The 11741-nt window shown below is 39.1% G+C and overlaps 1 protein-coding gene across 1 annotated transcript; it reads left to right on the plus strand.

Annotated features, from left to right (window-relative positions):
* Window positions 1-422: 422 nt before the first annotated feature.
* On the plus strand, window positions 423-1630 carry LOC137639115 (uncharacterized). The gene is made up of 2 exons (XM_068371454.1): window positions 423-722; window positions 851-1630. Exons 1-2 carry the CDS (start codon window positions 423-425, stop codon window positions 1628-1630), a joined length of 1080 nt encoding a protein of 359 aa, XP_068227555.1.
* The last annotated feature ends 10111 nt before the right edge of the window (window positions 1631-11741 follow it).

An 11741-nucleotide genomic window follows, 5' to 3' on the forward strand; every position in this document is an offset into this window, starting at 1 on the left:
CTCAGACGGCCTATGGATGTGTCGCGTACTACATCTGGAAGTTGGAAAATGGTGAGCAAGCATCTGTTCTTGCCATGTCATAGGCTTCCTTGGCCACAAATTCCGACGTTTACAATCCCCCGTGGTGAGTTACTTGGATGTCTGCTGGGTGCCAGAATGTAACAGACTTACGTAAAAAAATCAAGCTTCATTTTTGAAAGGGTAATGCTGCTCACTGACAGCACTATAGTTCTAGGACAACTGCGTCATGAGCCTTACAAGTACATGTGAACAGCCAGCCGTATGAGTGAAATACAAACTCTGACTGATATTCGCGATTGGTACCATGTGGGCTCTAGAAATAACGTTGCCGATGATGCGTCACGCGGTCTTAACCCATCTGAAATGGAAAGGATTACAGATGGAAAAAAGGTCCAGACTTCATGAAGAAGGACATCAACGAATGGCCAATTAAACATGCAAATGAAGTTCATGTGAAGAAAGAAGATCTGGACATAAGAATAAAAGATCGACGGATGATCATTGGAAGATGCAAGTCACTATGTGTCCATATTGATGGTGGAACAAATGAAGATTATTCAGTTATTCTTGATATCCTAAAAACATTTAGCATAACGGTTGACAAAAATGATAGTCTGATGAAGATTAAACGTCGCATCTCTAGAATTATAAGATTTATGGAAAATGCTTCACAATTTTTCAGAGATCGACTGAAGAGAACAGTGAAGACTACTCCAGTTGCTATCAGTTGAATGACACAAGCAGAACCTCCGCGATGGTTTGCTGAAAATTATACATTTTGCCTACCTAGCGTGAGTTAGTAATATCAAACTTGTTTCTTATTCAACAGGCCCAGCAGTCGCTACCGTCAGATGTGGAACATAAGCTAAAGTCACTGAACCCAATACTGGACGCTGACGGTGTGTGGAGAGCATTAGGTCGTACTGGTGCTGCTCTATCAAACCTGCCTGCGATTATACAATACTCTGAGCCCTTTGCAGAGATCTTGGTGCGTGAATGTCATCAACTGCGGCACTGGTGCGGATACTACTCTTGCCGTAGTACGTTAGCAGTTGTGGATCCTCCAACGGTAAACGGTTTGTCAGCAAAGTTGTTGCAGTGTCCATATTGTTGCTTTCTGCGTAAGAAGATCGCCCAAGTAGAGATCGCTCCTCGTAAGGTGGAACAACTCGAGCGATCGCCATTATTCGAACATGTGGTTATTGACATAGCTGGTCCGTTCACTACAATCACAGATCGCCGTGAAACGAGAAATTACCGAGTTAATTTTGGTAAAGCCTGGATTCTGGTTATTGTGTTTCATGCATCTGTTGCGGCCCACATAGAGGTGCTTGAAAGTTATGATACCAACTGCTTTCTTGCAGGTTTCAATGCTTTCACTAGAATCTGCGGAAAACCCGCGTCTGCGACTGCAGATCTTGGTTCACAAATCCTTGGTGCTGCAAACGTCATGGAGAGCCTTTGGAACCATACCAAGATGGCAAAGAATCACACAAATCCCGAAACAACAACCTGGCACTTTGTACTATCTGGAGCTCATTCGTCAGTCGGACAAGCTGAGAGGATGATCAGAACTGTGAAGAACACTTTAGAAGTTGTCATTGCTTAGAGAAAACCTGAGTTTACTATTTTGCGTTTGCAGAGACCAGTTTACTGTGTTGCTGATATGATAAATGATAGGCCATTAGGTGTTCATGGAAATAATGTTGCCAAAATAGACTGTGTGAGATTACTACGTCCAAATGACCTTATTTTTGGTAGATCAAACGGTGATATCAGTGAACTTTTAGATTTCTAGTTGGCTAAAACACCTGAGCAAGTAGAGTACACAAAAATACTTGCACTGAATAAATTTTTTTTTAAATCATTGGTGGAAAGTATGGTATGATCAAATTTTTCCAGCTCTTCTTCCCAGAGAAAACTGGTCAGATTCCAACCGGGGATTAGAGATAAATGATATCATAATAATCAGAGATACTAATCCCGTGCGTAACCAGTGGCATTGGGGCGAAGATGTTTCTGAAAATAAGTCATCTGATAATATAACACGTTCAGTATCGGTGCGGTATAAGTCTGATGAAAAATCTAAGTTTGTCACTAAGTCGGTCAGAGATTTAGTTGTCATTCTGAGGAACAATGAACGTACTGATTTGTAGACATTTACAGTAACATATGTGTGATTTTCTGTTGCATATAACTAAACATTTTGTCTCAAAAAGAGCAATTTAATCTAAATGAGTACTTTTTGTATATGTTGTCGTTTTGTTTCATGTTCTTATTAAGTAAAAAAAAAAAAAAAAAAAGAAAAGGTAAACATGGAAAAAAAATCAAGTTCCTGTTTCTTGCTTATTTATCTAATGAGATCAAGTGTTTATCTATAATTCCATTAGGTAAAATTTGTTATAAAGAATGCTCTAAAGTGAATTTTAAATATTCATGAAAAAACGTGTATAATTTATAACAGCTAAAATTAACCAGAGATAAATCTTCGGAATGTAAACAGACATGAATCACGTCCTTTATTTCCATTAATGAGCGGGCCAATTATAAATTTAGGGTCGTTTAGTTGCCAAACTATGGACTGGACGAATACTTTAACTAGCGAAAATCTGCACAAAGAATGGTTGTTTTACACTTGATCTTGAGGCCTGGAGCTAGGCGGTTCTCTTATCGAGATCGTCATTAATAATTTAGAATAAGACTGCAACCTCCAACTAATTAACTTGGAGTGAGTAACAGTATTGATTAATCAATTCCATTTGTAATATACTGATCGATTCAAATTCAAATTTGTTATTTCTGTTTTGATTGGTTTTGTTGTAATATACTTATTGTTTTTTGTAAGTCGTAATATAAGTGTAATTTAATTTTCATTTAGGTCGATTGACATTTTCTCTGTAAAGTATAATGAAAATATTATTGTAACTATTTCAATTGCAGAATGAAATGTCTATAACTACTTCAACGTCGTGACGTTACATGCCTCGTTTGTATGGTTGGTTGAGGTGTCAATGGTGTTATTCTGATTATTCGATTAAAAGTTAGTATCTGTTTCCAATTAACTTTCTTATTATGATCTTTTTTAAAATAAGTTAATTAAATCCAACCGTTCAGAAACTTTCAATCTAGTGATTAAATCCTATTCCATGAAAAAAACATATATTATCGTTGAAGAATGTATATTTTAGAAATAGTTAACGGCGGATTTTCAAGTTCTCTTAAAACTTTGTTGGAATCTATTTTATATATTTAAGCAGCAATATTTCCTCGCCCTTCCTGTGTATCACAAACCATTTCAAAGGAATTTTGATTAGTAATGAGAACAACAATGCTCCCCTTCTATTGTATTTCAGTATTATGTAGAGCATGGTATCATTCCCCTCGGAGAAGATACTAATTATAGTCACAAAGGAATGATCAGCCAACCTCAAACAGTATAAATTTCTTTCAAAACTGAATCATTTAGGTTTGTTGAATATAAGAAAAGTCGGGGCATTCTTTAGGATTTTCATTTTACTTTTTATAACTTTCTTTAATAAGTATGAAAATTATAAAAAATTTCATATAAATGTTATATTAAAAAGTAATTACTAATAACATTATTGAATTTAAAAAAAGTTAACCATTGCGGAAAATGATACACATCTCACAAATAGAACATACTATATATAGATATACTATAATTTTCAATATCCATATTTATATTGCTGAGTGATTATTAGCTTATTATTTTAAATATCCTGATCATAATATTTTTCAAACAAAGTTTCTAAAATATGTAAAAGTTCTTGATGCTTTATTAACTTGAACCTTCATATTTTTATTGAGGTTATATAACCACCATTTCCTTTATGAGATCACAATGTCATTGGTTCAGTCAGATTTCTTGATTATGTTTATGTACAATTATCAAATTTGTTTTAAAATACTAATGCCAAATATAATGTAACAATTGTTGGCAAGGTGTTGAAGGATATATATATATATATATATATATATATATATATATATATATATATATATATATATATATATATATATATATATATATATATATATATATATATATAGTACCTATATGTGTATGTGTATGTAATTCATCTAGCCTATAATGCAGCATGCACCTTGTGCTTAAATGCCTGCATGTGAAGAAGGAAAATGAGATTTTCTGTTTCAGTTTAGACAAGATAAAACGTCAAGAGGCCTCAAATCTCGATGAATGTTTTCATTAACACTTTGATTGGAACGTCTAAACCTTATGCCTTCAAGCGCTCATCCTATATTCTCAATAAATTGGCTTTAAACCCTGTTTTTTTTTTTTTGCTTTTTTTTAAGAACCGTGGGCGTATTGCATTTTTTTTTGAGGAAATCGATGTAAAAAGGTAAAAAATTGTTTCCCTTTGATGACAACTACACGCCCTTTACTATCATCATTATTACGTTCACAAGTTAATACATTAGAAATTATATTAGGAACTAAAGAATACTACCCTTTTTTAGTCTGTTGCTTCAATGTATATAAATTAAAAAACTTCTTAAATCAACAATTTTTATACGAAAAGACACCTAGATGTAGGAACTTTTCACGATATATTTCATGAAACTTCAATTATTACATTTACTAAACACACATTTTGAAATAACACAAGACATTCTCAAAAGGAAGGGAAAATCTAGTATTACATCTCGAATATTCTGAATGATAATATATAATGCTTAATAGGGGGTAGTGCATATTTGATGTGAGTATTTGCTTGTTAATCGTACTTAATCTCCTTTTTCATCCATTGATAATATGTAATTTGAAATAAAACCCATTCTCTGGCAGTGATCACCATATCTCTTTCTTAATAAATCAGAATGAAGGTCAAATTGATGTGATAGCTATTTATTTAGTATAGATTATCGTTGTTAGTATTCCTTCAAGCATTTCTGAAACATGGTTTTCAATCTAGACTTTGAAAGAAAGCAATATTACTGAGTCATACAAAGGAACTCTGATAGCAGCAGTATATATATATATATATATATATATATATATATATATATATATATATATATATATATATATATATATATATATATATATATATATATATATATACAGTGTATATAACGGATTTTTAACGTAGCGCAAAATCTATTTTTGGGTGAAGTAGCCATGTCATCCTGATGGAAGTTCCTAAAGGGTAACTTCCTAGGGTATATTTGACTACAGTGATATTCCCAGAGAATTTTACCTTAAGGTATCCAGAATTCTAACTCCTGGAGCGAATATCCTTAAATAAATCTAACAGGGATATCGCATAATATCAGAGGACGTATTCTTGACATGCCACATAGCTATCTTCACCCCGAACAGTATTAACGCTTCGAGGGATTACAGTGACAAGAATCTAAAAACGAGAATGAAAAGAGAGCCGTTCCCAAGGAATCTCTCCTATTCCGTTTCCAGTGTGTATCTGACGAAGACGGCAGCACCATCTTTATTCCTTGTAGCGATACACGAGGTGCTACAGATACTGTATTATAGGGAGGGGTCAATAAGCCCTTTTTACAATAAAAGGAAGGGCGGGTTCATCAGGACGATATGGCTACCTCACCCAAAAATAGATTTTTTGATTCGCTCAAAATCGGTTTTTTGGGCTCAGGCCATGTCGTCCTGATGGAAGTTTACCAGAGCATTACTGTATCTGTGGGTTCTCAACCGGTGCCGTACCCTCAAGAAAGTATTTTCCTGGGCCGTCTAGATCTAGAGACCTATGATATTACCGTCACACATCATTTCATCTAAGCATGAACTATGTTAGTGCTTCATGCCCCCTACAGGGAAGAGTCGTACTAGACTCTGGAAAAAGTCTCGAGGAGTACATATTAACTATGGAAGACAAAATGACAAGCTTGTATAGTGGTCTCGCCCTATACATTATAGAGCAAAGTTTGTATAAGAGTCACCAATGTCAGTATGAATTCCTGACATCTCCCCCAGTGTGTCTACTCTTATTAAACTATTGGATAACAGTTGTATCCATATAGGAACTAATTTTGCATCTCTACCACCATCCCCTTAGGGTGCAACATTAATCCTTCCTAAGAAAGGGTTAAAGCGAGTGGATTTTTGCTTGAAGAAAGGAACAATCTTAAAAGACATTCCATGTTAAAATTATCCATATTTTAAACTTAATGCACAGTACGTTTCTAATAATATGGGTGTGGGCAAATAAGACGCAGGGTTCAATATGAACTAGTTTATCAAAAATTCAATAAACATATATATCAGTCAACAATTATAAAATTTATAAAATGTGGACGATATTCATCAAAGCATGAAGAAAACAGTAAACAGAAAATATTGTTTCGTCTAAAAGGAAACCAATTTGCCACTTTAATCGTATTATTAATAATATAGATACAGTCTGTATTACTGATTGTTTACACTAGCGTAAGAAACGCTTGGCACAAGTGGCTGTATTATGCTTTTAGTTCACCAAAGTCAATGGAACAGTTTGTAAGGACACGTTAGTGGCCTATCACTCAGTGTGTAGTAACAGTTTGTGACTACACACCCCACCCACCCTCTTAATTAATCGTCCCAAATTAATTTCGTGGTTCTTCGCAGATTTAAACAGCAGGTTTAAGAATTCTACCTGCTGCTACCACAGACCTCTTGAGTTGCTCCACTTGCTTCGCATAGTGCATAAAGAACACCTTGGATGACTACCAGCTGGTGTAGGAACGAAGATGTTCAAAGTCCATATAATTAAGGAAATTTAATGGAAGAGGCAAATTTCTTCTGATCATGACTTGCGGATGTACTGTCTGGATCTGCTTTGCAAATAACATAGGTGAGTTTCGCCCTTAGTTGTTTCAGGGATAAATTTGAACCCGAGGTTTCTCCTCTGAACAACTGTCCTCACTTAAAGTCTGAAGTTCTATGAAGATAGACCTTTAGGCACTCCACTGGACATAGAGATGCATCTTCATTCAGAGGGCAGATTCTCTAGGGACCCCACCTGTTGGTGGGTAGCTCGTTCTTGGTAAGAAACGTTGGGTCTGGAAATAGATTCAGTTCTCCCTCCAAGAGAGAGAGACACTATTTCACTAACTCTGGCCCCAAGAAGCGAGTGCAAACAGAAATATGAGTTTTGAGTCGAATCCTTCTAAGCGCACTCCTCATTGTTCATTATTTAGGCAAAATGAAAAATCTTATCTAATGACCATGAAATGGGTCTTAGAGGCGCTTAAGGACTAAGCTTAGCACGGGCCTTCGGAATTCATTAAGGTGAATGAAGAATGATAAACAGAAATCTGTCAAGATTTCTTTTTGGTTTCTTCACCTTGACAAAGAAGACCCGCTTCTTCCATGATGCCTCATATTGTCTTCTAGTTTCCTTCAGAAAGTACATACTGTATTTTGATACCCCGAATCTTTTTCTCATCGCTAAGGAGAGAAAATCGTGATATGCATGTTTCGGGTTTTCTCTGATGAAGTGAAGATAGTCGACTTCTCTACTCACGAGACAGTGTTGGACTCGGTAGCGGTACAAACTTCAGTCGTAGTTCCAATGCCAGAGGGAACCACACGCTGTTTGGCCACTTGTGGGCCACTATTGCCGCTTTCCCTTAGAAGGATCTCAGTTTGTCGAGGACCTTCAAATGGAGGTTGTGCGGAGGGAACAGGTAAATCCTGGACCATCTGTTCCAGTCTAGGGACATAGCGTCCACTACCTCCGCTAGCGGATCCTCATATGGAGACACATAACGATGTATTTTCTTGTCTTTCGTCGCAAAAAGGTCTATCTGCAGTTCCGGGACTTGACTCGAGATGAAGGAGAACGATCCTGTGTCTAGGGACCATTCTGACTCTATTGGTGTAAACCTGGATAGAGCGTCTGCTGTCACATTGTGGAACCCTTGAATGTGAACTGCTAACAGGTGCCATTTCTTCCTTTCCGCCAAGTGAAATATGGCCAACATCATTTGGTTGATTTGAGGCGACCTCAACCCTTGTTGATTCAGGCATCTCACTATCACCTCGCTGTCTGGAACCCATCTTATATGGGTCGAGTGGCGAGGAGATACTTTCTTTAGTGTCAGAAGTACTGCCATGGCTTCTAGAAAGTTGATGTGAAATGACTTGAAAAGATTGAACCAAGCTCCTTGGACTGTCTTCTGGTGAGAGTGGCCTCCCCAGCCTTCCTTTGAAGCGTCTGTGTGGATAGTAACTGACGGGGAGGAGGTTGAAGAAGTATTGATTTCTTCAGTTGCTTGGCTTTGGACCACGGCTTGAGAAGCGTTCGCAGTCGAGTCGGTAATTGTCTCATTAGATCTCTCCGCGCGTTTGATAAGTATTTTCTCCAAACTCCTGTTGCATCCTTTTGCTGTGCTCTTAGCACTGGATCTGTTATCGAAGCAAACTGTAGAGAGCCCAGCACTCTCTCCTGTTTGCGTCTTGATATCCGTTTGAATTTCAATATTCTCTTGACAGATCCTGCTATTTCTTTCCTCTTCTTCCCAGGAATGGAAAGTCGACGTGACTTCAAATTCAAGTGGATTCCAAACCACTGAAATTTTTGAGCTGGAGATAGTCGTGACTTTTTGATGTTGATCTTGAATCCCAGATGTTCCAGGAACTGGATCACTATCTTGGAGGCTTGCATGCATTCTGTCCTGGATGCTGCCCACACCAGCCAGTCGTACAAGTAGGCCACTACTTTGATCCCCTTTAGGCGTAATTGATAGGCTGTTGCATTCGCAAGCTTCGTAAAAATCCTTGGGGCTATGTTTAGCCTGAATGGTATGGCTCTGAAGGTGTAAAGTCTTCTTGGTAACTAGAAGCCTAGGTAGGAGGAGAGGTGACGATTAATTGGAACGTGCCAATAAGCGTCAGACAAGTCTATAGAGACGGCATATGCATCCAGAATTTGTAGTTCACTATGAACTTGTTGAGTGGTGACAAGTCCAGAATGACTCTAAGTTTTTCTGAGTCCTTCTTTGGAACACAAAACAGCCTTCCTTGGAACTTGATGACTTACCTTTTTAGATTACTCTTTTCTCTAAGAGTTATCGGACATATTCTTCCAGAACGGGGGTAGAGTGTTGGAAGAACTGAGGAGATTGAGGTGGGGGACTGCTCCAGCTCCAACCTAGTCCATTCTTTATTAGGCTGTGGGCCCAGGGATCGAAGGTCCAACGATAACAAAATAGATGTAGTCTCCCTCCTACTGGAAGCATCTCACTTCTGCTGTTGTGGACCTGAGGCCTTGCCTTCTTGACCATGTCCTCCCCTGAATCCCCTCTCCCTTGAAGGGCATCTAGAAGAACATCTGGCTGTTCATCTAGCATTTGAGCGAAAGGAAGAAATCTGCTTTTCAAAAGCTTGGTTAAAACCGGTGACTATGTCACCACTTGTTAAGGTACCAACTGGTACGTGGTTAGAGGTTGCGCCACTATCTAAGGCACCGCGGTCACAGGGATTTGCTGTTGTTGCTGTCGGTAGGGCTTAGCCGGCCAAGAGGATAGCCTAGGCCTTTTCGTCTTCTTCTTGGGTTGGGGACCCTCATCCGGAGAAGACTTTCTCTTAAGATTTAAGCCATTCTTTTTGAGAAGGTTCCTACTCTCAGTGGCGGCCTTGTCTGCTACCTCTTTAACCACTTCGTTGGGAAAGAGGTCCTTACCCCAGATGCAAGAGGAGATCAGCTTCTTCGGTTCATGCATCACCGCAGCAAAGGCGGACACAAACTCTCTACAGGCTCCCCTAGCTTTAATAAAGCTATAGAGATCCTTCGTAACTGTGGCCAGATGGGTTTTGGCCACTACCATGAACATGTCCTGGTTCTTGGGGTCACTTGCCATCGTTTCCAATGTCATTTGCAACGACATCGATGCCGCAAGTCTTTCTTTTGTCTCTTGCTCTCTGCGCAAGAGAGACTCCAACAGCTTTGGAAGTTCCTCACCAAACTGATGTTCGGCAATATCAGCTTCTAGCTTCCCGACTGAGAAGGTAAGGTGAACGTCCTTCCAGTCTTTTTGGTCCAATGTTAAGGTCAAGGATAACGGGTTGCATTCCTCCAAGGAGGGGCATGGTTTCCCTGCCTCCGCTGCCTTCAAGGCTGCCTTATATCCCTTTTCCATGAAGGGAAAGGCTCTGGTTGGAGAGGCCACAAAGGAGGGAAGCTTCTTACTCAAGGCTGGTACCTTTTAGTTCGTGGAGCCCATCTCTTTCATTGAGCTCGCTAGTAATGCCTGTGCTTTACTATGGTCAAGGACTATGATTTCTTTCGGCTCCGTCTCCTCCTTTGAGGCTGGCTCCTTCCTAAGACGGACATAGCAGTCCGGGTAAGAGTCTTTGTTGGGCCAAAATTCCACATATTTCAGGGGAATTGAGCCCAGCTTCTCCGATATTACAATCTTCCCGGTTGTCATTGGCATGTGTTCGGCATACCTACAAGGATTGGTATCCGAGCAAAAAGGAATATCCTTCACGTTGAGTCGCTTCTTGGGCCCAGGTGATGCTGCGAGTCTACGTATCTCCAGTTTCATCGCAGCTTCCTTTTCATCATTCTTCTTTTGTATTTGTTGAATCATCTCAACAATAGAAGAAAGAGTCCTTTCCAGATCACCTGGTATAGCAGACGATGTAGAGGGAACAGATTACGGGGCCGGAACCGATGTATCCAACACCCCGTCGATTTCTTCCTATTCTATTTCTGGAGCCGGGGTCAGCTCTTCCTCCTGTCCTTCTCCTAGAAGGTCCTTCACCAATAAGGTCCCTCTCTGTATAACCGGACACTTCTGACATCCTATCGTCCAATTGGATGTCTTGAAGGGCGGCCGAGACTTCAGAATCTACCGGATTCTGGACAGTTGGTATCTCCTACTGAGGCGGAGGAATGACTGCATCAGCCGATGCCTTAGGGAAAAGATAGGCCCTCATCTTCTCGTTTGGAAAGTAGGGGTCTGAAGTGTTTTTTTGAAAAACCCTCACCCAGGTTCACAACTTTTTCCCAGCCGCATCCCTTGAATCCGCCGACTTAAGGTGTCAAATGCCTCGGTAATCAGGTTGGAACATATAGTACATACCTGAGGATCCCAATACTGGAGATCACCTTTGGAGATTGCGCATGCTGCCTACCTCCTGCATAACTCATGTCCACTGAAGTTCTTACTGCGGACATTGCAGAATATACTCGCGCACTTCTGATTGTCCTCCTGTAAAGAGAAGAGAATCCATGAGTATGAAGTGATTGCTTTTCACTTATAATTAATACATGTAGCTTATCCACTAAAGCTAGAAAGGAAAGAAGGAAAGACACATACTTGTATTTCCTGCCCAGCCAATTGCTGTAACCTCCCAAGATATTAAAAGTAAGGTTAATTCTATTCTAGAATACCTTAAAAATTTTCCTAAGCGGAAAGTTAAGGTGCAACTCACACCTTAAAATAAAGTTTTAATATATGGGATAGAATGAATACAAAAAGAAATCACTTTCTATATACTGTATGGTGTCGAAAAAAGGCTGTACCAGATAACATTAGGTATGTTGGAAGAACTATAGTGTTACAACAAACTCTATACTGTACTTTTATCAATGTAGTGTGTACAACACCACAAATATAGAAACTACTGTACATCGCATGCTGTCGTGCCGGCCGGCCGGCCAGCATTAACCCTTGTATAGTTCGAAGGTATGCTACCTTTAACTAATGGGCGGCAGATC

Source organism: Palaemon carinicauda, chromosome 1, assembly GCF_036898095.1.
Source record: "Palaemon carinicauda isolate YSFRI2023 chromosome 1, ASM3689809v2, whole genome shotgun sequence".
Taxonomy (NCBI): domain Eukaryota; kingdom Metazoa; phylum Arthropoda; class Malacostraca; order Decapoda; family Palaemonidae; genus Palaemon; species Palaemon carinicauda.

Bases quoted from the DNA above. Each gene is read 5' to 3' on its own strand.
- LOC137639115 (XM_068371454.1), top strand. From the start codon at position 423: ATGAAGAAGGACATCAACGAATGGCCAATTAAACATGCAAATGAAGTT. The intron at 723-850 runs GTGAAGACTACT...CTTATTCAACAG, and splicing joins GAGATCGACTGAAGAGAACA to GCCCAGCAGTCGCTACCGTC.